The following is a 25,831-nucleotide window of genomic DNA, read 5'->3' as shown; positions in this document are numbered from 1 at the left end:
CGCCATCTTTTTTCTTGACAAAGAAGAACCCTGCCGCCACGGGCGAAGATGAGGGTCTAATATGTCCCTTCTCCAGTCCCTTCATGGCTTGTCTCTCAGGGTCAGAAAGATTATACAGTTTGGACTTCGATAATTTAACTCCGGGGGTCAGGTTAATAGGACAGTCATAATTACAATGAGGAGGCAAATCCTGACACCCCCTCTCAGAAAAAAACAGACTGAAAAGCAGGTAATATTTCCGCAGAGACAGTAGCAAGGGAAATATCTAAACAGTTCTCATGCCATTAATCTCCCCATTCAGCAGTGTCCCCGGTTTGCCAATCCACCCATAGATTATGTTTAACAAGCCAAGGGATACCCAAGACAATCGGAGTATAAAGATTATGCAGGACATAACACGGGATTATTTCACAATGAACTGACCCCATCCTCAGTTTTACATTATGTACAATCTGAGTAAATGCTTTCTGTGCAAGTCTCGCTGAGTCAATGGTGAAAATGGAAATAGGTTTATCTAAAGTACAGCAAGCAAGACCATGAGTTTTCACAAACTCAGCATCAACCAAGCTAATTCCGGCTCCACTGTCAACAAACACAGAAATTTTCTCGGTTTTGCTCTCTACCACCACGTCTGCTGTCAGGACAAAGCGGGAACTGCAGTTTGGCCACAAATGCATCCCTTGTTTATCCAACTCCAGACTACCAAGAGTTAATCGAGTTTCCTTTTGTTTAGGAATTGAAGGACAGGTCCCAACAAAATGTCCCTTTATCCCACAAAAAAAACATACGCCTTTTTTCTTGCGAATCTCCTGGGAGATGTATGATGCAGAGACACCCCCTAACTCAATGGGTTCCTCCACCTCCCCCAGTACTGGTTCACCGCCAGACCGCTCCCCCCGGCAGAGGTACACAACCCCTACAAGAAGGCCCCAGAGGAGGTGGTCTCACCCGTCTATCCTGACGTATGGCCAAAGACATGGCAGTTTCCAAGGACTGAGGGGTTTCACATACTGACAAGGCATCTTTCAACCTTTCAGTAAGCCCCTCATAAAATTAACTTCTAAGGGCTGAGTCATTCCATTTGGAATCCATTGCCCATCTATGGAATTCCGAACTGTGAGTTTCCACTGACTGATTCCCCTGCTGAAGACGACGTAGCTTAGACTCAACCAAGGCGACTCGGTCAGGGTTATCATAGATGAGGGCAAGAGCTAAAAAAAAAACCCTCCACAGACTGGAGACCAACCGAGTCCTGCGGTAATGAAAACGCTCATGACTGAGAATCTCCCTGCAATAGAGAGATCACAATACCAACCTGTTGCTCCTCATTTCCGGAGGAGTAAGGATGAAGTTTAAAGTACAATTTGCATGCCTCCTTAAATACAAAAAACTTGTCCCTACCTCCTGAAAACCTATCGGGAGGGACAACCTTGGGTTCAGGCTGGACAGGCCTACCTTCAGAGACCCCCACATTGGCGACTTGTAACCGCTGATGCTGCTGCTGAACCTCACAGTGAAGGTCATTCACCTCCAGAGACAGACGGCAGAACTGCTCTGCAAGCTCTGCAACTGAACCCGTACCAAGGGAGAAAGGAGAAAAAAAAAGGTTCACATCCAAAAACACACAGAAAAAGAACAAACCAAAATGTCAGTTTTCATCCTTTTTTTTTTCATTTTCAAAACGTGCTCGGCTGGGGATAATGTTAAGCCAGGTGTGGGAAAGACTTAGTGCAAGACAGAGGGAAGAGGGAAAGGGAGCCCAGACACTAGGAAAGGGGGGAATGGAGACCTCCTAGTCTGGTCTAGTGTCATCCTGTCTCAACTGCCGTCCCTATATTGGCTCTGCAACAATCGCCGCATGCGTGCCTCGTCCTGACTTTCCCTGGTGTATGGCTAAGGCTAGGGAAGGGAGGAAATGAGCACTAGTCGATCTCCACTAGACTCCTAAACTCTATAGACAACAAGGGTAGACAAACAGGGGGGAATTGCTTAGCTTTAGACCACTCCAGACAAATGCGCATACGGCCTCAAGCTCCAGAGAGGACGAAGTACTGCTCTTACTAAAGCCTCACAAGTAGTAATGAATATCGCCGGCACCTCCCTCTCAGACACACCAGGCATTTATACACCCTGGCAAGGGAACTAATTAACCAGAGGGAGGTAGGCGCTGGGTCCTAGAAACAGCCTCTAAGAATCTGTCTGTAATGCCAAACATAGAGATCTCCTGCAACCAACTGCTGGGCGACTGTCTGTCACCTCTGATACGCCCGTGACATCTCCGTTCTCATGACTCTCATGTTGTCAGGGAATCATTTATATAACCCTCTATATACAGTTCAGTAGATGATGGATCCCATTTCTTAATGATATTGATAGGACCTAAAAATATTACCTAACTAGTTTTGGGTGGCTGGTACTTGTGCTTATTAAAGGAAATCTGTCAGACGGTTTTTGCTATCTTATCTGACAGCAGCATGATGTAGGGGAAGAGACCCTGATTTCAGTGATGTATCACTTATACTGTACAGAAAGCTGCCAATCAGTGCTGGAGGTAGAGTTGGACGAGGAAGCATGAGACACCTAGTCCTTTGGTGATAATCTCTTGCTGATAAATCACTGATTGTATTGAAACAGAAAAACACAGCCTAGTAAGTGACACATTCTAGGAATCAGGCTCTCTGCCCCTACATCATGGTGCTTCCAGATTACATAGCAAAAACCTGCTGTCAGATTCCCTTTAAAGAGACCAGTTGAGCATGGAGTCTTATTGGCAATGCTCCATTCTCCTCTATCTATAAGGAAGGTTATTACCCAAGCCAGATGAGTGTTTAAGCTACAGTAATACACATCAAGGCTCTTAAAGGGTCAAAAATTTAGTAGGGTACCTACTTCCTATAGGTGGCGCTGTCTCGGAGAGAGCTAATTTGTACTATCTGTATAAGTGAGGATGAAATCTTTGGGTGCAACCTTGACTGGACAATCTCTTAGAGGCATGTGTGACGTCTAAAAGGAAATATTGATATGAAATATTTTAGACTAGACTACACAGGTAAATATTCAATTTAGTTATGTCTTAGACGGATACAATACAGAAGAAAGATAAACTTTTTAGTCCTTACACTCCCCCTGATGATTCATATGGCATCATGTTTGTAACTTCTTACGACTTTCTAGCATAGTCCAGGAGTTGCATTTACCTGTCCGACTCCACCATAAGGTACTGAAACAAAGGGAAAAAATAAGTTTCCATGTCTTCCTGCATAATCCGACATACCAGCTGCAGGAGGGCAAGCTCTTTTAGTTTTCATCTCGAGTTTCCATTATGTAAAAGGTTGAATGCCAAATTTATTTTTATTAATATATATTTAAGTATAATTATTAGTGATGAGCGAGCATACTCGCAAGTACTCGGTACTCGTCTGAGCATCTCAGTACTCAAGATGCTCGGAGCTCGCCGAGTACTTGCGAGATGTTTGAGCGGATGCTCGGGTCCCCTCCCAGCATGTTTGGCGCTCTTTACAGAGCCAATGAACATGCAGGGATTGCCAGCCAGTCACTTTAATGCCGCAGCCATGTTGGTTGTGGCATTACAGTGATTGGCTGGCCGCACAGCTTCATCAGGTCTATATCAGACCTGGCGCCGCCATGCTCGTCAGTCTACTCCGCAATCAGACAGTGTAGGGAGAGCTCCTGCTGCGTCAGGGAGAGATTTGCTTGTGTATTAGGTAGTGTAGGGAGAAAAACCGTACATTACACATATCCATCTTAACAAACAGTCCTTTTGAGGACTAATCCATCTGCAGAGATATCAGGCAGGCCGTGTATATAGGCAGGCAGGCAGTGTATATAGGCAGGCAGGCAGGCAGGGTGTATAGGCAGGCAGTGTATATAGCAGACCGCAGTGCATATAGCACAAGAGGCTCCATTCCAATTCTGCCTCCTGTTGCTGTTAGATATTTCTAGACAAAGGCACAGGTCTCAGGGGCCAGGAATACTTTTTTTTGGATCTTATTCCTCATTATTTCCTTAAAAAGCAATCCAGAGAACACTGTTTTTCTGCGCCATTTGCTTGTTGGCACTGCAGAATACAGCCAGGTCCTTTCCATATTACAGCGCTAAAAATCCAGCTATTTAAAACTCTGTTTTCTCCTTCACACGGATCACATATACGTTGTCAGAAAATACTGCCATTTCTGTCCTCCATTAAAAATTTCTTTCAGTGTGTCAGTGAAGCAATTCACACTAGTTTGCTGTTCATACTACTTACCTACAGGCCAGGTATTTAAAACTCTGTTTTCTCCATCACACGGATCACATATAAGTTTTCTCCAAACTCAGTCATTTGTAGTGAGCGTGGAAGATACTGTCCTCCATTTAAAATGGGCAAGGCACGTGGCAAAGGATGGGGAACTGGACATGATGGTGATGATGGTGCATGCAGAGGCCGAGGGCAAGGCCGTGGGCAAGCTGAAATTGTGCCACAACAAACACCCACATCTTCTCGTCTGACCTTCCTGTCCTAATTAATAGGGGACCGCAGCACACCACTATTGAACCCAGAGCAGTGTCAAAAGGTTGTTGGTTGGATAGCGGATAATGCTTCCAGTCACTGAGCCACCACCACCACCCTGTCTTCCACACGGTCAAGTCTCAGTAGCCGTGAGTATGGATCACATATTCCTCACCCTGATCCTCCTTCCTCCCACCATGCCGAGTCCCCGAAGACAACTGATCCCACACTTGGACACTCTGAAGAGCTGTTCACTTCTCTATTTAAAGATTCGGGCCTCTCGTCCGGTCCACTTGAAGCAGGGCAAGCGGAGATCGCATTTAGCGATGTCCAAATATTTGGGCATCCACGGTCACATGAAGGCGACGGTGGGAAAGTGTCACAAGAGGTGGACGATGATGAGGCACAATTGCCAGAAAGTCAGGAGGAGGACCAGGGTGTGGAAGTGGAAGACGAGGTGGTGGATAATATAGTGACTGACCCAACCTGGCAGGAGGACATGCAAAGCGAGGACAGCAGCACACAGGGTGAGGGAGGCAGAGCACCCCAACAGGCAGGAAGAAGCAGTGTGGTGGCCGCAGACAGAAGGAAGGCAATCGTTCCCCGTAGCACCAACACGAAGGAAGTTGCCAGTACAACTATTAGGTCTTCCAGAGTCTGGTTGTTTTTTAAAGACTCTGCCGATAACCCCAAAAAGGCCATTTGCCCCACCTGCCAGGCCAGCATCAGCAGAGGTGGCAAAACGACCAGCCTGACCACCACAAGCGTGATCAGGCACATGGCAGGAAAGCACCCGACTTTGTGGGCCGAACCCCAGGGTCCAGGAACAGTGTCTGCGGGTGGCACCATTGCTTCTTCCCCTGTCCATGGTGCATGCGAAGATGCCTCCTGCCTTGCACCTGTCGTTGCACACTCTCAAGTAGCAGCATCAGGAAGCACGTCCACGTCCTTGTCCCAGTGCAGCGTTCAGTTGTCCATACCCCAGTCCTTGGAACGCAATCGCAAATACGCAGCCAACGCCCCACAGGCCACACTACTAAATTCTCATATTTCACGACTGCTTGCGCTCAAAATGTTGCCTTTTAGGCTCGTGGAGACGTAAGCATTCCGCAACCTGATGGCGGCGGCCGTCCCTCGGTACTCGGTCCCCAGCCGCCACTATTTCTCCCGGTGTGCCGTCCCTGCATTACACAAGCACGTGTTCCAAAACATTAGCCGCGCCCTCAACAACGCAGTTACCGGGAAAGTCCACCTAACCACGGACACGTGGAGAAGTGCTTGTGGGCAGGGACGGTACATCTCGCTGACTGCACACTGGGTTAACATAGTGGAAGCCGGGACCCAGTCGGACCTTGGGACGGAACACGTCCTCCCGACGCCAAGGATTGCGGGTCCTATGTCAATCAGGGTTGCCCCCACGGTCTACAGCTCCTGCACCTCATCCTCCTCAGCCTCCTCCTCCTCTTGAGCTTTCATCTCCGAAATGACCACATCAATTGCAAGCTGTGTAGCATCGGCGTCTCTGCCCCCTGCCAGGCATAGACGCCGTCCCTCTCACCGCCGCGCTCCTCGCCCGGCGTTCTCCTGTGCTCCTCTTCCTGCTGCTGCCGGCGCGCAGCTTCCCGGGCACTGTGTTTAGGGTGCGCGTGCTCCCTCCCTCTTAAAGGGGCCGCGCGCGCCGCCCTAAGGAGTCCCCGGCTAATTGCCGGAGGTCCTCCCATATATAAGTCACCTCCTCCAAAATGGAGGTGCCCGAGCAATAGTTGATGCACAGTGTACTTACCTCTGCTTTAGCACTCAGGTTCCGCTGCTAGTCTGACTACTAGCCCTGCCCGCCAGCCTGACTAACAGTCCAGTCCGCCAGCCTGACTACTCTCCAGCCCGACAGTCTGTCTTCCGTCCAGTCCGCCAGTCTGTCTATGGGCTTTGCCCGCCTGCTTACCTGGAAGCACCTGCACGCTACCTGCCGTGCCTACCTGGAGGCTCCTGCTTGCTATCTGCCGTGCTTACCTGGAGGCTCCTGCTTGCTATCTGCCTTGCCTACCTGGAGGCTCCTGCCTGTCACTTGCCGTTACCACCTGTCAGCCTACCTGGAGGCCCCTGCCCGTCACTTGCCGTGACCACCTGACAGCCTACCTAGAGGCTACTGCCTGTCACCTGCTGTGACCACCTGACAGCCTACCTAGAGGCTCCCGCCTGTCGCCTGCCGTGTCTGCCAGTCCATCCACCCGGATCTCTCGTCAGCCTGCCTGCTGTGCCCATCTGCAATACCGGTCAGTCCCTGCCATCTGTACCATGGGAGTCACCTGCTCCCTTACAAGGTCGTCCCCAGAGTAGCACCTGGTCCCTCTGCTCGGATCCTCCCTGGTCACGGAGTCGTTAGCCGCCGTACGACCTAGGTCCCTCCGAGTTGTTACCTAGTTACACCCCTCTGGGTCCCTCCTTGCACCGCAGCACAGAGGTTCCACCATCCGGATCCGTAACAAGCTGGAAGCACTGCAGCACTGCCTCGGCCAAGCGGCAACAGGCTGTGCTGAAGCTAATATGCTTAGGTGACAAACCGCACAATGCTGAAGTGTTGTGGACAGCTCTGAAAGAGCAGGCAGATCTGTGGCTCACACTGCTGAACCTACAGCCAGGCATGGTCATGTGTGACAATGGCCGGAACATGGTGGCGACTCTGAGGCGAGGCGAGCTCACACATGTACCATGCCTGGCCCATGTGCTTAACCTCGTGGTTCAGGAGTTTCTCAAATCCTACCCGGAGCTGCCGGGTCTGCTTGTTAAAGTACACTGCCTGTGTGCCCATTTTAGAAAGTCACCTACAGCTTCCGCCACCCTTGCCGTGTTTCAGCAGCGTTTGCAGCTTCCGGCTCACAGACTGGTGTGTGATGTCCCCACACATTGGAACTCTACACTGCAGATGTTGGGAAGGATTTGTGAGCAGAAGACAGCAGTTGTTGAGTACCAGCATCAACAAGGCCATCGGTATTTAGTTCAGACTCCACACATAAGACCTCAGGAGTGTACATGGATGTCAGACATATGTACCATCCTCCAAAACTTTGAGGACTCCACCAAGATGGTGAGCGGCGACGACGCCATAATTAGCATTAGCGTCACCATCCCACTTCTCTGTCTTCTGAAACGCTCTCTGCTCACAATCAAAGAGGATGCATTGCAGACGCAGCACGATGAGATGGAGCAAGGAACCATGCAGGGTGATTACACACAGCCCAGCCTCATCTCATCCCAACGTGGATTGCGTGACAATGAGGAAGAGGAGGAGGAGGAGGAAGGACAGGAGCTAGTTTCATGTGCTATAGATGGTACTACCTGCACAGCTGTCATACCGTCTGTTCAACCTGGATGGCCAGAGGACAGAGAGGAGGATGAGGAGGAGGAGAGCATGGTCAGTCATTCTATTGGTGAGGACACGGAAGTCTTGCCTGTTATTAGTCTGGCACGCATGGCTGAGTTTATGTTACGCTGCCTTTCCCATTACCCTCGCGTTCTCAAAATTTTGGGTGACAGTCATTACTGGTTGGTGACACTTCTAGACCCACGCTACAAGAAGAACTTTATATCTCTTATTCCTGTGGCGGACAGGTCTGCAAAAATGGGGCTGTACCAGAAGACCCTTGTTGCGGAACTATTAAAAAAATTCCCATCTGAAAACGCTGGCGGCAGAGGGCACACTTCGTTGGACAACGAAGGAGTAAATGCGAGAGAGACACAACTTCAATCCAGCAGAGGCATGGGAACACTGTCAAAGTTCTGGGAGAGTTTTCTCAGCCCCTTCCAATCACACAGGCCCTGAGGCACGGGGTACTATCGCAAGTAGTGCAAAGTTTGGGAAGATGCTGAGGGCAGGGCCGGGTCCAGGTTTTTCTGGGCCCCGGGCGAAAGAGTCTCAGTGGGCCCCTTTAACACATACCACGATTCATGATGCAGAGATACGGCGGAGAAATATATATATATATATATATATATATATATAGATATATATATATATATATATATATATATATATATATAATATATATATAGTACAATGCAAAGATTTCACTTCTTACATTACATGAGTGATATCTATTGTAAATTCCACAATAGCTCAGAAACCGGTGAATCGCTCCACACAGAATACTGGCCCCCATATAAGGCTCCATACGGAATACTGGCCCCCATATAATGCTTCATACGGAATACTGGCCCCCATATAAGGCTCCATACGGAATACTGGTCCCCTTACAAGGCTCCATACGGAATACTGGCCCCCATATAAGGCTCCATACGGAATACTGGCCCCCATATAAGGCTCCATACGGAATACTGGCCCCCATATAAGGCTCCATACGGAATACTGGCCCCCATATAAGGCTCATGCAGGATACTGGTCCCCTTATAAAACTCCATACAGGATACTGGCCCCCATATAACTCTCCATACAGGATACTGGCCCCCTTATAATGCTCCATACAGGATACCGGTCCCCTTATAATGCTCCATACAGGATACTGGCCCCCATATAATGCTGCATGCAGGCTGTTACCCCCCACATAATGCCCCATACAACCCCCCTCCCTTTTAATGCTCCTTGCAGGCTGTTACCCCCCACATAATGCCCCATACAGCCCCCCCCTTTTAATGCTCCATGCAGGCTGTTACCCCCCACATAATGCCCCATACAGGCTGCCCCCCCCCCTTATAATGCTCCATGCAGGCTGTTCCCCCCCCACATAATGCACTATGCAGGCTGCCCCCCCCCCTTTATAATGCCCCATGCAGGCTGTTCCCCACCTTATAATGCCCCATGCAGGATGTCACCCCCCCCTCTTTATAATGCCCCATGCAGGATGTCCCCCCCTCCTTCTCTTTATACTGCCCCATGCCTCCATACATTAACAAAAAAAGAAAAAAATACTCACCTCCCTTCTCCTCACCTGCTACCTGCTGCCGCTGCTCTGGTCTGGACTCCAGCGATGCCGGTATCTTCCCGCTCTGCGCTCCCTGTGACGGCTCAGGTGAGGGCGCGGTGTAAAGACGTCACCGCGCCCTCTGACCTGAGACGTCACAGGGAGCGCAGAGCAGGAAGACAGCGGATCTGCGGAGGCACGAGGAGAGGTAAGTATCCGGCTGCCGGGGCCCTGAGCAAGCGGGGGAGAAGGGCAGGCGCTGACACCGCTCTCCTCCGCCCATAGCCCAGCGGGGTGCGCGACCGCCAGTGGGCCCCTCTGCCTGCTCAGGGCCCCGGCATTTGCCCGGGTGCGCCGGGTGCTGACGCCGGCCCTGGCTGAGGGAGTACCTTGCCGACCGTACCAACGTCCTCCATGATTCCTCTGTGCCTTATAATTATTGGGTATCCAAGCTGGATACGTGGAATGAACTGGCTCTCTATGCCTTGGAGGTCCTGGCCTGCCCTGCCGCCAGCGTTTTATCAGAGCGGGTGTTTAGTGCCACTGGTGGAATTATAACTGATAAGCGCTTCCGCCTGTCAACTGAAAATGCTGACAGGCTGACTCTTATAAAAATGAACAAGGGCTGGATTGGGCCAGACTTCTTAACACCACCGATTGATAGCAGCGTAACATAAACTCAAATCCAGTGTCTTTTCTTGGGAGGTGTATTCCCATGCACCTTTTCACACCCAGACATGGGTATACGCTTCCTGATTTTGGCTATTTGCTCTTGTCCTTCTCCTTCTCCTCATCCTCCACCACCATATCACCAGGGTGACCGTGGTCCATGATGCAACACCCACATCATTTTTTTAAAGGGTGTTTATGATGCCCGTAAAAATTTTTTTTATACAGTATGTTCATGTATACCCCCCAGGGATAAATGTTTGTCAGCTCATACACTTAGTGCATGGGCATTACAAGTATAGGAGGCCCGCTCCTTTCTTATGGGAACATTTTTTTATGAGGCCCTCCTCCACGTCTCTTCCAAGGGGCATTGGAGTGCCTACCAATTTTTGACAGCCCTTGCATTCACTGCATAGGCCAACACTATGAGAGACCCACTTCCTAATAATGGGAATATTTTTTTATGAGGCCATCTAGGTCTCTCTTACAAGGGGCATTGGAGTGCCTCCAAATTTTTGGCAACCCTTGCATTCACTGCATAGGCAAACACAATGGGAGACCCACTTCCTAATAATGGGAACATTGTTTTCAGGAGGCCCTCCTCTAAGTCTCTTCAAAGGGGTATTGGGGTGCATCAAAATTTTCAAAGTGGTATTGGGGTGCATCCAAATTTTGGGCAGCCCTGGCACTCACTACATACGCAATAACAGTATAGGAGACCCACTCTTTAGTAATGGGAACAATAAAACATAGCCTGCTGATGGCTCTCTAAGAATAGTGAGGGCCGACTGCTGGCCCTTTAAGAATCGTAAAGGCCGCCTGATGGCCCTATAAAAATAGGCTTTATGACTCTCAGAGTCCCTCCTTCATAAATGAAACACGATGTGTCTGATGATATCTCACACACCACATGGCCAGATAAGGTTGTAAAATGTTAAAATGGCATTTCCTGGTGAATTCATTTGTCACGGTTGAAAGCAATGTAAAAGTGAAAAAACGCATCAAAAATGCTACGTGTGAACATAGCCCAAGGTGTGGAGGAGCATTTTTGATTTTGGTTATTTATTTTGCTTTATATACAAGTCATTACCCTGGAAAGGATGTTCCTTAACATATTTCCCAGGAAATTCCATTTTGGTTTCGTTTTGGGATGTTTTGTTATGAGTCCGTAAAAGTGGTGTAATACCTCTGACAACGTTGTTGACAGAAGTGACCTGGGAGTCAGAAATGCCGCCAGGGGTCTTCACCATGCTGTTCCCATGTCATTTGAGCACTGTTCCCATCGATTTGGGCAATTTTTAGGCCCTCTGCAGACCGCTGGGGGGAGCCGCCTGAAAAATGCTTGAGTTTCCCAAAGACTTACATTGGGCTCGTTGCTCGGGTCGAGCACCCGAGTATTCCAATTTGCTCGACCCAAGCATCGAGCACCCGAGCATTTTAGTGCTCGCTCATCACTAATAATTATTAATAATTAGGGTTTCAGTGACTCCTGTGTATATAAAGAGATTCCAACAATTTTGTTGTTATTCCCCCTCCCCTCAGTGATCTGAGTATAATTTTGTAGGGCCAAGAGATGGACAGGAGTAAAATTACATATAGAATAGGTTTTGGAATAGAAAATGTACACTGAACTTTCAGACAGCTTGATCACATTTGGTAGATAATGTGATAAATAGATAATCTGCACATAATTTGATCTAAAAATTATTTTGTTTTAAAATTACTCAAAAGTGCCGGCCACTAGATGTCTCCCTCTGTTTTTTGTCAAGTATAATCAGCAGAAACATCTAGAGAGATTACAGGAAGTGGAGTGCAGATTTTTGTCTTTTTACAGGGAGTGGGGCTTATCTTTGCCTCTCCACAAGAAGTGGGGTGGGTCTTTGGCCTTTACAGGAAGTGGGGGCTGGTCTTTGTCTCTCTGCAGGAAGTGGGGATGGGTCTTTGCCTCTCTACAGGAAGTGGGGTGGGTCTTTGCCTCTCTACAGGAAGTGGGGTGGGTCTTTGTCCCTATACAAGAAGTGAGGGTGGGTCTTTGTCTATCTACAGGAAGTGGTGTGGGTTTTTGCCCTCTACCGGAAGTAGGGGTGGGTCTTTGTTTCTCTACAGGAAGTGGAGATGGGCTTTTGTCTCTCTACAGGAATTAGGGATGGGCCTTTGTCTCTCTACAGGAAGTGGGGTGGGTCTTTGCCTCTCTACAAGAAGTGAGGGTGGGTCTTTGTCTCTTTACAGGAATTGGGGCGGTTTTTGTCTCTACGGGAAGTGGGGGTGGGCCTTTGTTTCTCTACAGGAAGTGGGTCTTTGTCTCTCTACAGGAAGTGGGGCTTGTTTTTGCCTCTCTTCATGAAGTGAGAGTGGACATTTGTCTCTACAGAAAATAGGGATGGGTATTTGCCTCTCTACAGTAAATGGGGGCAAGTCTTTGCCTTTCTACAAGAACTGAGTGTGGGTCTTTGTCGCTCTACAAGAAGTTAGGTGGGTCTTTGCCCTCTACAGGAATAGGGGGTGGGTCTTTGTCTCTCTACAGGAAGTGGGGATGGGTCATTGTCTCTCTAAAGGAAGTGGGGGTGGGCCTTTGTCTCTCTACAGGAAGTGGGAGTGGGTCTTTGACTCTCTTCAGGAAGAGAGTGTGGGTCTTTGCCTTTCTTCAAGAACTGAGTGTGGGTCTTTGTCGCTCTACAAGAAGTGAGGGTGGGTCTTTGTCTCTCTTCAGGAAGTGGGGCAGATTTTTGTCTCTCTACAGAAAGTGGGGGTGGGCCTTTGTCTTTCTACAGTAAGTGGGAGTGGGTCTTTGACTCTCTCCAAAAAGAGAGTGTGGGTCTTTGCCGCTCTACAAGAAGTGGTGTGGGTCTTTGTCCTCTACAGGAATTGGGAGTGGGTCTTTGTCTCTCTATAGGAAGTGGGGATGGGCCGTTGTCTCTCTACAGGAAGTGGGATGGATCTTTGTCTCTCTACAGGAAGTGGGGTGGACATTTGTCTCTCTACAGTAAGTAGGGGTGGGTCTTTGCCTCTCTATAGGAAGTGGGGGAGGGTCTTTGCTTCTCTACAGGAAATGAAGTGGGTCTTTTTCTGTTCAGTAAGTGTAGGGCTGATATTTGCCTCTCTACAGGAAGTGGGGGTGGTTCTTTGTTTTTCTGCTTTTGCTCTCCTTTCTGTCAAACTGCATGCAGGTATAGCAGAGAGTAGGGCTTTCAGTTCAAGATAGGAGAGCCATTGGACCACAGCATGGCCAATGCATGCTGGGAAATAAGGGAAAGGAAGTTCTGGCCAGTAGGATGCTTAAAGTAGGCTGATGATGAGGAACCATTAACTCATTAGTTGGTAGGTTATAGGGCAGGAAAATCAGTTCAGTTCTTGAACATATATTAGTATTTGCACCAAAGACAACTTTTATTGTTTGTTGGAGGTGTAGGAAGACCACCATTTTCTCCAGCTTTTGTGTTAAAGGACAGGTACCCTTTAAGATCTCAACCAAACAGCAGATGCTTCAAGGTGGCACATGGGGTCTCCACATCACCATGCTAATGACATCCATGTGGTAGTGTAGGGTGCTGATTATGATGCTGAATTACAGGATGTTTACCCTATAGAAACCTACAGGATGTGTAATATCCTACAATATGGGGTCCAATGGATTAGTATGGAAACCAACACACCAAAACCTCTGTACGAAAGCTGAGGTATATTAAGGTGCAGCAGTGTTGCCAAACATCTGTAAATTCTTGGATCAGTTTTCCATAAATATTGGTAACTGTTGGGTACAGTATGGACGCAAATAATCCACTTGAATGTTTCTTGCTTTTGTCATGTAGACCGGAGATACGTGGACGCTACAAGACTCATGTCACAAAGTCACATGTCTGGATGGTGGCATAACCAAACTAAGTAACACTGGAGTAGACTGTACGAAGATACCACAACCAATCTGTGACAACGATCTTCCCGCCATAAAGATGAAGGAGAGGTGCGGATGTCGATGGGTTTGCCCGTGTAAGTGCTGAATCTCCATTTTTTAATCTTCACAAATGGAGTAAGCTGTTTCTTAAAGAGTGCTCCACCCAAAAGATTAAAAAAAATAAAATTACCTTCTTGATTTGCTAACCAAAATGACACTTTCTGCAACTTCTACAAAAATGATCACTATAAGAGGACAGAAAAATCACTTGCTTCTTCCTTTCATCCCTTGCTTCCTTCTAACCTAACACTGGTAGAAAGGGTGGGGGGAAGTAGAATAATAAATGACTGCAGTAATGCACAACACCCAGGATTTGCTTGTAATCTGTAGCCATGGAGTAACCCGAACCGTTTCATGCACGCTACTATAACTGGAAGTGAGCGGCTACAGGGAGGATATAAGTTCACTATTCTCCCTGTAGCTGCTGGTCCAGTAGACCATTTACACAGGGTTTAAATGGGATTTCCCTGCAGATTAATCGCATATCTGCAGGTAAATACTGTTTTTGGAGAGTATAGGTTCTTTTAAAGGATTATTCTACAGAAGAGGAGGGAGTCAGTCCACCGGGTTCTCTACCAATCTTGAGAATGTGGCTCTAAAACGACCCATTCGAATAGAGCAGTGATCGTTCATTGTCAGTAGGATTGCTTAGAGATCCCATGCAGTCCCGTAAATAATGAATATAGACGCTCCAGTCTAACCAGGCATTTCAGAACTACATTCTCCGGTGATCGGTGATCTCCTTATTTCCAAGGAGATCATTGTGCTGTAGGTGCTGATCTGAAGATGACTATACCAAGATGACATGCCATAGAGTGATCCAAAATATTGTACATATGATACAATCACAACTTCTTGTTCCTTCCTCAGGTATTTGTAAGGGAAGTTCAAGCCGACACATCGTCACCTTTGATGGACTTAATTTCAAACTTCTGAGTAATTGCTCCTATGTGTTGCTTAATGATCCAAAAAACAATCTGGAAATCATCCTGCAGAACGGTGAATGTGGGTCATCGAATGGTCAGACCTGCATGGATTCAGTGAGTGTGAAGTACAACGGGGACACTGCAAAGCTCTCATACAATATGCAGGTAACCAAACGATCCTTCTGTCCTTTTAATTTTTTCTTGCCTGTTTATAAAATCCCCAAATTTGAAAAGACAATGCAGTGCAAGTTTTCTGAATTATTACAGGGTGGGAGGGACACTCTGAACCTTCATAAATTATTTGCATCAGAAGCGGCAAAAATTACCATCTCTATCTGGAGGACCAGATACATCAGTGTAAAACATTGATTTAGATAGACAACATGTAATTCCTAGTTTCACCTGTGGTGGTGCTGCTGAAAAATTGAACACTTCTTCATCAAAGATCACAGCTGATCACTGGGATTTCCAGTAGGGGAAAATTTGTGACAAGCTCATTAGAGATTTTCCAAAATGGAAACTCTTTAAATATCAGTTAAGAAAAAAAAATACAGAACCTAAAGTCTTTTAGTATTATAAAAAAAATGAAGTTTGAAGTTGAGGTTTTCAGAACCGGAGGTATGAAAATGAATGGGGATCATTCGGGATATTTTTTTTAATTAAGACTCTGAGTGGAATAAATAATTTTGTGATCTTCACCCACCTTCACTAATTCCGGCTGCTCCCTTTCTGACAATTCCAAGGAGGTCCACTCTGGTCTCTGTTTCCTGATTCTGTCTCGACATACAGAAAATGCCAATAAATGTCCCCTCTGCCAATCAGTTGTCACCAAAGTGATGCATCTCAGTCAGTGATTGGTTGAGTGTCATTTCCTGACTGCTGAGATGGATCAGCAGTTGAGGCTGGTAGGGGACCTGGGGATTGTCGTTACGGGGCAGTGAAGGATGAGGGAAGATAACTATTCATGCTTCTAGTTTTTTAACTCACTCAGAGCCTTTTAAAAAGTTGGGGCTATGAGCTGGGTGCACCATTACGCCCCTTCAATTTTCATCTTGGAGAACTTAGCTTGCGATGGATAGCGCTCATTCCTACAGGGAACGCTTCTTCACATATGTGCACATGCACACTGATACTGACTTCGCTGGCCGCTTGAGCACACATTGGCTGAGTGCTTTCTCCTTCCTGGTTCCTCCCTGTTGATGTTGCTCCTACACCCGGTAGCAACATCCACAGAGATCCAGGTAGGAGAATGCACCCAGCCACTGTGCGCATGCGTGCGTGGCCTGCACAGCCAGTATCAGTGCACATGTGCACATACACGGACAGGATGTGGTCTAGGCGTGATCACAAGTTGGGCCCAAAGATGCAAATTGAGGGAGTGTATTGGTGGACCTTGCTTAGGGTTACGCCATGGGTCCTCCGAACACCCCTTACTTGCATGTGAATTAACAGTTATTTTCATGAGCGCTGTACCAGTAACCAGTAAAGTGTTAGTATCATTTTATAGAGGTGAAGTCACTTCTGTCATTCTATAGTTAGTCTAAAAGGTATGGTGACACTCCTCAAAGGCATTTTGGGGGGTGACATTTGAGCCTGCTCCATACAACTCCTCTTGAGATCTGCCATAACTATACGATGGATGTTTCGAGAAGTGTCTGACCCAAGGCGGCGAGCTGTGACGTTCATCTCTAGGCCCCTCCAAGTCACAGACCTATAGAAGCTGTGTATTCTTCTGCCATTGGTGGTACGAGACTGCAGACAGTCCCATAAACAGTGAATAGAAAGGGAATCGCATTAGCGCACCACCCCTACATGTACAAAGGGGACACCAGTTCTCATGATCAATGGTGACCTTAACATTTGATCCCCATCAATCACAGTGATAAATTTTGATTATAGGAAAACTTTGCTATCTTTATTTGGAGCCCTGTATTAAAATAATGGAGCTCTGAAAAAAATATATAGATGCAAAATATTTGACCTTGAAATAACATTGAATAATAACTTTAATTTCAGTGTCCTATTCATAAATATCCATCACCTTATTACTATATTTTCTCGTTAAATTCTCATTCTCCTCAGAGGATCCGTAGTCACAGCACCCAATATAAAATCCTGCTTGCTGACTTCTCCCCGACCTCTGGCAGGATGACTGCGGTGTGTGAGTAATCTCCAGTGAACAATGATGCACAGTGAAAAACATCCCAAACAGCTAGAACATAACTGCTCACAAAGTGCTAAGGAAAACATTGCTTTACAACGCCGGCCGAGATTAAATGGATTATTGCCAGTTTCTACAAGCACTCGTAGGCTTCCATGCGTTATCTGGGACTTACTTTACAAATCTGTCTTGCTTCGACTTTTGTATAATTCATTTTTTTCTAGATTTCTAGTACAAAATTTGCACTTTTAGTGAAAAAAAAAACCCAACAAAAATTACAATTACCAGAATTCCTTGACTATATCAGACTATTAGTTTTAGAAGAGGAACTACAAATTAGAAACCATGCCATGGAGACTCACAGTTCCTTGTGGGTGGTCCAAGCATATTGTGGGCTGTGCAGCAGCTATGAGTTGGAGACAAGTATTGTAAAGACACATCATTTCCGATAGGCTGTCATCACATGCTGAGTAGACTTGAGCAAAAAAGGTTTGCATGCCCTGGTGCAACGGCTAAATCAAGTCCGTGACTGTCGGAACAGAGCCCTGCGACCCTCCTTCTCCCAGTTTTCAACTGCCGTAGAGGCACACGGAGGAGACCAATGGCATAGCGGCACATCACTTTGTGTAGGTTGACTGGGCAGCAGGTTGTCAGGAACTGGGGAACTAAGGAACTAATGGGTAAGGACTTTGGTCATAGAGACACACCATTTTCTGTAGGCCATCATGTAACCCATTAAAGCATGCTGGCAATTGTAATGTTGCCATAGCTGGGGAATTACGGGTCACTGACCAGATATTCCATCTGGAGAAAACTCATTTATATATATGAATATAGTACAGGGGAAATAAAAATGCCCTTAAAAGTAGACTGTAAGATGCCTTGTAGTAAGGTGTACATTCGGCACCTAACCTTGGAGGATCTCAATGATTTCTATTTCTCTTCACTTTGGTGTGGAGGAAGAGAACTGACAACCACTTTAAGCACAACATCAGAATCTTCTACTTTGCTCATACCTATGAGGTTAAAGGTAAAGAAGAGCAATGGGTCTTCAGTGGTAAAAATATAAAATAGGCATTACCAGCTTACTGTAACATCCCTGGCGGTGTGCTGGCATGGCTTACCACCTCCCACCATGCAAGACCGCCATCTTACCTATCAGTCCAGGCTGCACACTTTGCTCCAGTACCTGCTGTGTGCATGTCTCTTGTCTGATTGCTTAGGGCGGCGGCGCGGTTACTGCCTGTTTCTTATAGTTACTGTGTGCACAGTCCTAATGCGTCCCCAGCCTATTGCTGTGAGTCACTGGATACTTAAACCCCCTCCACCCAGTAGGAGGGGCCTGAGCAACACTTTCTTTCAGTGTGTTCTGTGCAACTGAGTTGCCAGGTCCTGTCCTGTATCTTGTCTGTTTCCGCCACCCTGGGGGCTGTATACTCAGGCCTGTTACCTGTATCTGTGACTTCTAGTCTGTTCCGCCACCCTGGGGGCTGTATACCCAGGCCCGTTACCTGTATCTGTGACTTCTAGTCTGTTTCCGCCACCCTGGGGGCTGAGTTCCCAGGCTCGTTCCTGAATCTTGTTCCTGATTCAGTTCCTGTCTGAACAGTGTCCTAGCCCGTTATTTTGTTTGTCTCTATGTCCGTATCTTCCCTTTTCATGCAGTGTCTGAACCTGCACCTAACTCCAACTCGTTGTCTCTGTACTTCTGTTTGTGAGTTTAGTGTCCACTCGCTACTTCATTGTAAGTACCTTGTGTGTATTTGCTCTGCTCTGCTTGTCTACCACACTTGCGGGTTTTGCTCTGCTCTGCATGTCTACCGCAACTGCGGGTTTTGCTCTGCTCTGCTTGTCTACCCCACCTGCGGGTTTTGCTCTGCTCTGCTTGTTTACCGCACCTGCGGGTTTTGCTCTGCTCTGCTTGCTTACCACACCTGCGGGTTTTGCTCTGCTCTGCTTGTCTACCGCATCTGCGGGTTTTGCTCTGCTTTGCTTGTCTACCGCACCTGCGGGTTTTGCTCTGCTCTACTTGTCTACCGCACCTGCGGGTTTTGCTCTGCTCTGCTTGTCTACCGCACCTGCGGGTTTTGCTCTGCTCTGCTTGTCTACCGCACCTGCGGGTTTTGCTCTGCACTGCTTGTCTACCACACCTGCGGGTTTTGCTCTGCTCTGCTTGTTTACCGCACCTGCGGGTTTTGCTCTGCTCTGCTTGTTTACCATACCTGCGGGTTTTGCTCTACTCTGCTTGTTTACCGCACCTGCTGGTTTTGCTCTGCTCTGTTTGTCTACCGCACCTTCGGGTTTTGCTCTGCTCTGCTTGTCTACCGCACCTGCGGGTTTTGCTCTGCTTGTTTACTGCACCTGCGGGTTTTGCTCTGTTCTGCTTGTCTACCGCACCTGCGGATTTTGCACTGCTCTGCTTGTCTACCGCACCTGCGGCTCTGTTTCTGTATCCCAGTCTGTAATGGTCCCTATCCTGCCTGCGTTCCTACCTGCCAGTACCCACCTGTCTGCATACCAGCCTGTTCCTGCATTCCCCGGTGTGAGTCAACAGCTGTGACCGGGGTCTGACCTGGAGTAACACCTGGTCCCTCTGCTCGGTTCCTCCCTGGTTCACGGAGTCGACAGAGCCGCCGTGCGACCTTGGTCGGACCAAGTTGATACTTAGTCACGCCCCTCCAGGCACTCCTCTGTTCATGGTCCAGTGGGATCACTAACCACGCTCACGCCAGTCAGTCCGGGTGTGTGCGTAACTCTTACTATATGTTCTTCTTCCCAACTCTTAGGTCTCCGTCAACGGAGAGCTGGTCCAAGTGCCGTACAACAACACCTTCGAGGTGGCCGTTTTTGGAGCCATCATGCATAATATTAAAATTCCTGAGCTGGGATTTGCTTTTACATTTACACCAATAAATAATGAATTCATTCTTGAGTTTATCCCTCATGGGTTCTCAGCAAAGACGTCAGGACTTTGTGGTAAGTTATCCTAGCGTATGTCTCTCTCTCTACTAAACATGTGTCCAGACCTTGTCTTTGATGAAGTAGTAGAAAAATTGCCCCTTGTAGCTTTTTTTGGGAGCAGAAGGATCATGTCTGTGGAAATCAGTCATGGCAGTGGAGCAAGCAGATCTACCAAAGTCAGACCCCTCAAAAAGTAGATCCTATACTAAAAAAAGTTTAGCCTCTTCCAACTGTGTCTGACCACTGTGTGACATTAAGGAAACATTTTATTATTTGGCTCAATGATCTCTGGAACATTTTTCCACCGTGACTGCCCACTGAGAATCATCTTTCTTTTTTGCTTTTCTGAAAACAGGAATATGTGACCACAACCCAGTTAATGACTTCACACTCAGGGATGGCTCAGTTACAAGAGACAGCAGCAAATTCGTTAAAGAATGGACCCTGGTCGATGACTTTGGAAGAACATGCGAAACCAAACTGGATGATGTATGTAGCCAATCTCCAAGTCATCAATGCACCATTCTGCTTTCTGAAACATTCCAGCAATGCCACTCCAAGATTCAACCAAGTGATTATTTTAAGCTATGTCAAGAAACCAGCTGTCATGGTCAGGATCCTTGCGAGATAATTGCAAGTTATAGCCACCACTGCCACCTGCATGGAGTCTGTGTAAACTGGAGGTCATCAGAGGTTTGCTGTGAGTATAACAAATTTTAGCTAACGTGAATACAAGACTATAAAAGCTAGAACAGTGAAGTCTAGGTGGTAGTTTGAGCTATATGGCTTCCTTAAAAGGGCTTTCCCATCTCTTAAATTTCTTACATATTCATATACAGTACAGACCAAAAGTTTGGACACACCTCATTTAAAGATTTTTCTGTATTTTCATGATTATGAAAATTGTACATTCACACTGAAGGCATCAAAACTATGAATTAACACATGTGGAATTATATACTTAACAAGAAAGTGTGAAACAACTGAAAATATGTCTTACTAGATGGTGGCCCGATTCTAATGCATCGGGTATTCTAGAATATGTATGCGGCCGACAGGGCGCAATCAGTAGAGCGGTGTTTAAATTTGGCGCCAAAATCGCTGATTGGTCGAGGCCGGCAACCGTGACCAATCACCAAAGCGGTGTTAAAATTTAGCGGCTATATCGCAGATTGGTCGCGACTAATCAGCAGAGCGGGGTTTAAATTTGGCGCCAATAATGCTGATTAGTCGCGGCCGGCAACCGCGACCAATCAGCAGAGCGGTGTTGTGTTAAAATTTGGCGCCAATATCGCTGCTTGGTCGCGGCCGGCCACCGCCACCAATCAGCGAAGTGGTGTTTAAATTTGGCGCCAATATCGCTGATTGGTCACGGCCAGTGGTTGCGACTAATCAGCAGAGCGGGGTTTAAATTTTGTGCCAATACTGCTGATTGGTCGTGGCCGGCGACTGCGACCAATCAGCATAGCATTGTTAAAATTTGGCGCCAATATTGCTGATTGGTCGCGGCCGGCGACCGCGACTAATCAGCAGAGCGGTGTTTAAATTTGGCGCCAATACTGCTGATTGGTTGCGGCCGCCGACCGCAACCAATCAGCAGAGCGGGGTTTAAATTTTGCGCCAAAATCGCTGATTGGTCGCGGCCGGCAACCGCGACCAATCAGCCGAGCGTTGTTTAAATTTGGCGCCAATCTCGCTGATTGTTCGCGGCTGGCAGCCGCGACCAATCAGCAAAGCGTTGTTTACATTTGGCGCCAATCTCGCTGATTGGTCGCGGTCGGCTGGCGGCCGCAACCAATCAGCAGAGCGTTGTTTAAATTTGGCACCAATCTCGCTGATTGGTTGCGGCTGCCGTCGGCGACCAATCAGCAGAGCGTTGTTTAAATTTGGCGCCAATCTCGCTGATTGGTCGCGGCTGGCGTCCGCGATCAATCAGCAGAGCGTTGTTTAAATTTGGCGCCAATCTCGCTGATTGGTCGCGGCTGGCAGCCGCGACCAATCACCGATTTGGGCGCCACATTTAAACACTGCTGTGCTGATTGGTCGCGGACGCTGCCCGCGACCAATCACCGATTTGGGCGCCACATTTAAATAGCGGCCGCGACCAATCACCGATCTTGCAGACACATTTAAACACCGCTGTGCTGATTGGTCGCGGACGCTATTTAAATGTGGCGCCCAAATCGGTGATTGGTCGCAGGCAGCATCGGCGACCAATCAGCACAGCGGTGTTTAAATGTCTCTGCATGATCGGTGATTGGTCGCGGCTGCTATTTAAATGTGGCGCACAAATCGGTGATTGGTCACGGTCTTCGGCCGCGACCAATCACTGATCTTGCCGCAAAAGTTAAACACCGCTGTGCTGATTGGTCGAGGGCAGCGTCCGATTTGGGCTCCACATTTAAATAGCGGCCGCGACCAATCACCAATCTTGCAGACACATTTAAACAACGCTGTGCTGATTGGTCGCGGACGCTATTTAAATGTGGCGCCCAAATCGGTGATTGGTCGCGGGCAGCGGCCGCGACCAATCAGCACAGCGGTGTTTAACTTTTGGGCCAAAATTAGTGATTGGTCGCGGCGAGAGATCGCGACCAATCAGCGAATCGTATTGGTGAGGACCGGGGAGCGGCGCTGCCTGTGCGGCTACTTCCGCTGGGAGAACCCGGGACATGAGCGAGCACTCGAAGCAGAAGTATCCCGACCCGCAGCGCCGCTCCCCGGTCCTCCCTTGACACCCTAGCTGCATGGAGTCAGCAGCGCTGGCGGTCGGGAGATGAGCGCCTCGCGCCGGTCATCTCCCGGCTGCATCGCCGCTGAGCTCCGTCCCGCAGATGAGCCGCTAACGGCCGCCATCTTTTTTCAGAAATCCCGCGGCGCTGATTGGCCGCTGCTGGACCAATGAGCGACGCAGGATTTCCTGGACAGACAGACAGAAAGACAGACAGACAGACGGGATAAGACGATTATATATATAGATATCATAGGTTCTTCAAAGTAGCCACCTTTTGCTTTGATGACTGCTTTGCACACTCTTTGCACTCTCTTGATGAGCTTCAAGAGGTAGTCACTGGAAATGGTTTTCACTTCACAGGTGTGCCCTGTCAGGTTTAATAAGTGGGATTTCTTGCCTTATAAATGGGGTTGGGACCATCAGTTGTGTTGTGCAGAAGACAGGTGGATACACAGCTGATAGTCCTACTGAATAGACTGTTAGAATTTGTATTATGGCAAGAAAAAAGCAGCTAAGTAAAGAAAAACGAGTGGCCATCAATACTTTAAGAAATTAAGGTCAGTCAGTCCGAAAAATTGGGCAAACTTTGAAAGTGTCCCCAAGTGCAGTTGCAAAAACCATCAAGCGCTACAAAGAAACTGGCTCACATGAGGACCGCCCCAGGAAAGGAAGACCAAGAGTAATCTCTCCTTCTGAGGATAAGTTTATCTGAGTCACCAGCCTCAGAAATCGCAGGTTAACAGCAGCTCAGATTAGAGACCAGGTCAATGCCACACAGAGTTCTAGCAGCAGACACATCTCTACAACAACTGTTAAGAGGAGACTTTGTGCAGCAGGCCTTCATGGTAAAATAGCTGCTAGGAAACCACTGCCAAGGACAGGCAACAAGCAGAAGAGACTTTTTTGGGCTAAAGAACGCAAGGAATGAACATTAGACCAGTGGAAATCTGTGCTTTGGTCTGATGAGTCCAATTTTGAGATCTTTGGTTCCAACCACCGTGTCTTTGTGTGACGCAGAAAAGGTGAACGGATGAACTCTACATGCCTGGTTCCCACCGTGAAGCATGGAGGAGGAGGTGTGATGGTGTGGGGGTGCTTTGCTGGTGACACTGTTGGGGATTTATTCAAAATTGAAGGCATACTGAGCCAGCATGGCTACCACAGCATCTTGCAGCGGCATGCTATTCCATCCGGTTTGTGTTTAGTTGGACCATCATTTATTTTTCAACAGGACAATGACCCCAAACACACCTCCAGGCAGTGTAAGGGCTATTTGACTAAGAAAAAGAGTGATGGGGTGCTACGCCAGATGACCTGGCCTCCACAGCCACCAGACCTGAACCCAATCGAGATGGTTTGGGGTGAGCTGGACCGTAGAGTGAAAGCAAAAGGGCCAACAAGTGCTAAGCATCTCTGGGACCTCCTTCAAGATTGTTGGAAGACCATTTCCGGTGACTACCTCTTGAAGCTCATCAAGAGAATGCCAAGAGTGTGCAAAGCAGTCATCAAAGCAAACGGTGGCTACTTTGAAGAACCTAGAATATAAGACATATTTTCAGTTGTTTCACACTTTTTTGTTAAGTATATAATTCCACATGTGTTAATTCATAGTTTTGATGCCTTCAGTGTCAATGTACAATTTTCATAATCATGAAAATACAGAAAAATCTTTAAATGAGAAGGTGTGTCCAAACTTTTGGTCTGTACTGTATGTAAAGTAGATGTGGGTCTCACTAATGGGACCTGCATCTATCTCGAGAAAGGGGCCCGTCTCATACTGGTTTCAGTGGAGAGGTGGTTAGACGTTGTCACAAAGATCACAGATTGTTGTTACGAGTCCTAGCAAGGGAACACTTAGACCTCAAATCATCAAGACCAGTCATAATAACGGGAAGGAGTGTGCTGGAGTCAGACAAGACTGACTCATTAACATGCTCCACGTTCAACTCCATATGCCTTGCCACACATCTTACGCCAGTTAGGAACAAGAGTAGCTTGCATTGACTTGTGGCTTAAGGTACAACTCAGCATGAATTAGACAAGCTGTGACGTCATGCCCCGGTTCCTATTTTGTTGGAGCTGGGTGAAACTGGCATGAATACACTAAGGGTCTCAAGACCGCGCAAAAGCTTTGCAATTTATCATGGTGCTTTACTCCAGATTTCTGGTGAAAATACTTTGATGAATCAGGGCCTAAATGTTAATCTTTTTGACAAACCCTTCTGACAAGATGGCATTGTCCAACGTAATTAGTACTATGTATAAGTGAATATGATTGTAATGCATATATTATATACAATGTGCTCAATATTCTGGTTAATGTCACTCAGTCTGATAAAGTTGCACAAACCCAAAAAGCGATTTATATAACACTATCATAAAAGTTTGGGGTTTAAGTGCATGATGGTGGTAATTAACCACTTGGTACAATATGGTACACCATAAGTCAAAAGGGAAATATCAATAGAAAGTACCAAATAGTTCATATAGCCTAAGCCCAGCCTCGTGTGTTCAGAGCCCTATTTTTTAGTGTATTAACCCACTGTTACAATACTAGCATAGCACTGCTGAAATGCAGTGGCCGAAGGAGCACAAGCAGGAACAGCAAGCGGTAGTAGAAGTTCTTGGAGTTAGAAAAGGAGTTGTAGGAAACAATCCATAGATAGGTGAGAACAGTCTGGGTAAGAAAGTTCAGGAGCTGGAGACTGGAGCTACACTAAACAGCTAGATACAATTCTCAAGCAATGAGCGAGATATCTATGCGGCTTTAAATAGGTCCAAGCAAGAAAGAAGATGGATTCCACAGGTTCAGAATCTTCCATCTTAGTAAAGGGCAATTGCAGAACACAGCAACAGCCTCCAGAGGTAAGGAGTGGGATTGCAGCACAATTATTAAGGTGAACAATAGCTGCCACTAGTGGTCAAACTATAGAAGGACGACAGGAATCCTGACACCCACATAAAAAATATTTGAGCCACATACTTGCAAATAGTTAGTGTCC

General features: G+C 47.4%; 1 protein-coding gene across 1 annotated transcript in view; it reads left to right on the top strand.

Moving 5' to 3' along the window:
* VWF (von Willebrand factor) overlaps nt 1-25,831 on the top strand; it is a 344,529-nt gene that overhangs the window by 206,235 nt on the left and 112,463 nt on the right. The window contains exons 34-37 of the mRNA XM_073649985.1: nt 13,905-14,082; nt 14,918-15,138; nt 19,921-20,110; nt 20,451-20,795. Coding sequence (XP_073506086.1) covers nt 13,905-14,082; nt 14,918-15,138; nt 19,921-20,110; nt 20,451-20,795 — 934 coding nt within the window. The remainder of the gene's footprint in view (nt 1-13,904; nt 14,083-14,917; nt 15,139-19,920; nt 20,111-20,450; nt 20,796-25,831) is intronic.

The sequence above is a fragment of the Phyllobates terribilis genome, unplaced genomic scaffold (genome assembly GCF_046119375.1).
Source record: "Phyllobates terribilis strain yellow unplaced genomic scaffold, ASM4611937v1 Scaffold_10__3_contigs__length_209671492, whole genome shotgun sequence".
NCBI lineage: Eukaryota > Metazoa > Chordata > Amphibia > Anura > Dendrobatidae > Phyllobates > Phyllobates terribilis.
Note: the sequence above shows the minus strand (reverse complement) of the source record. Positions and strands in the feature narration are given on the sequence as shown.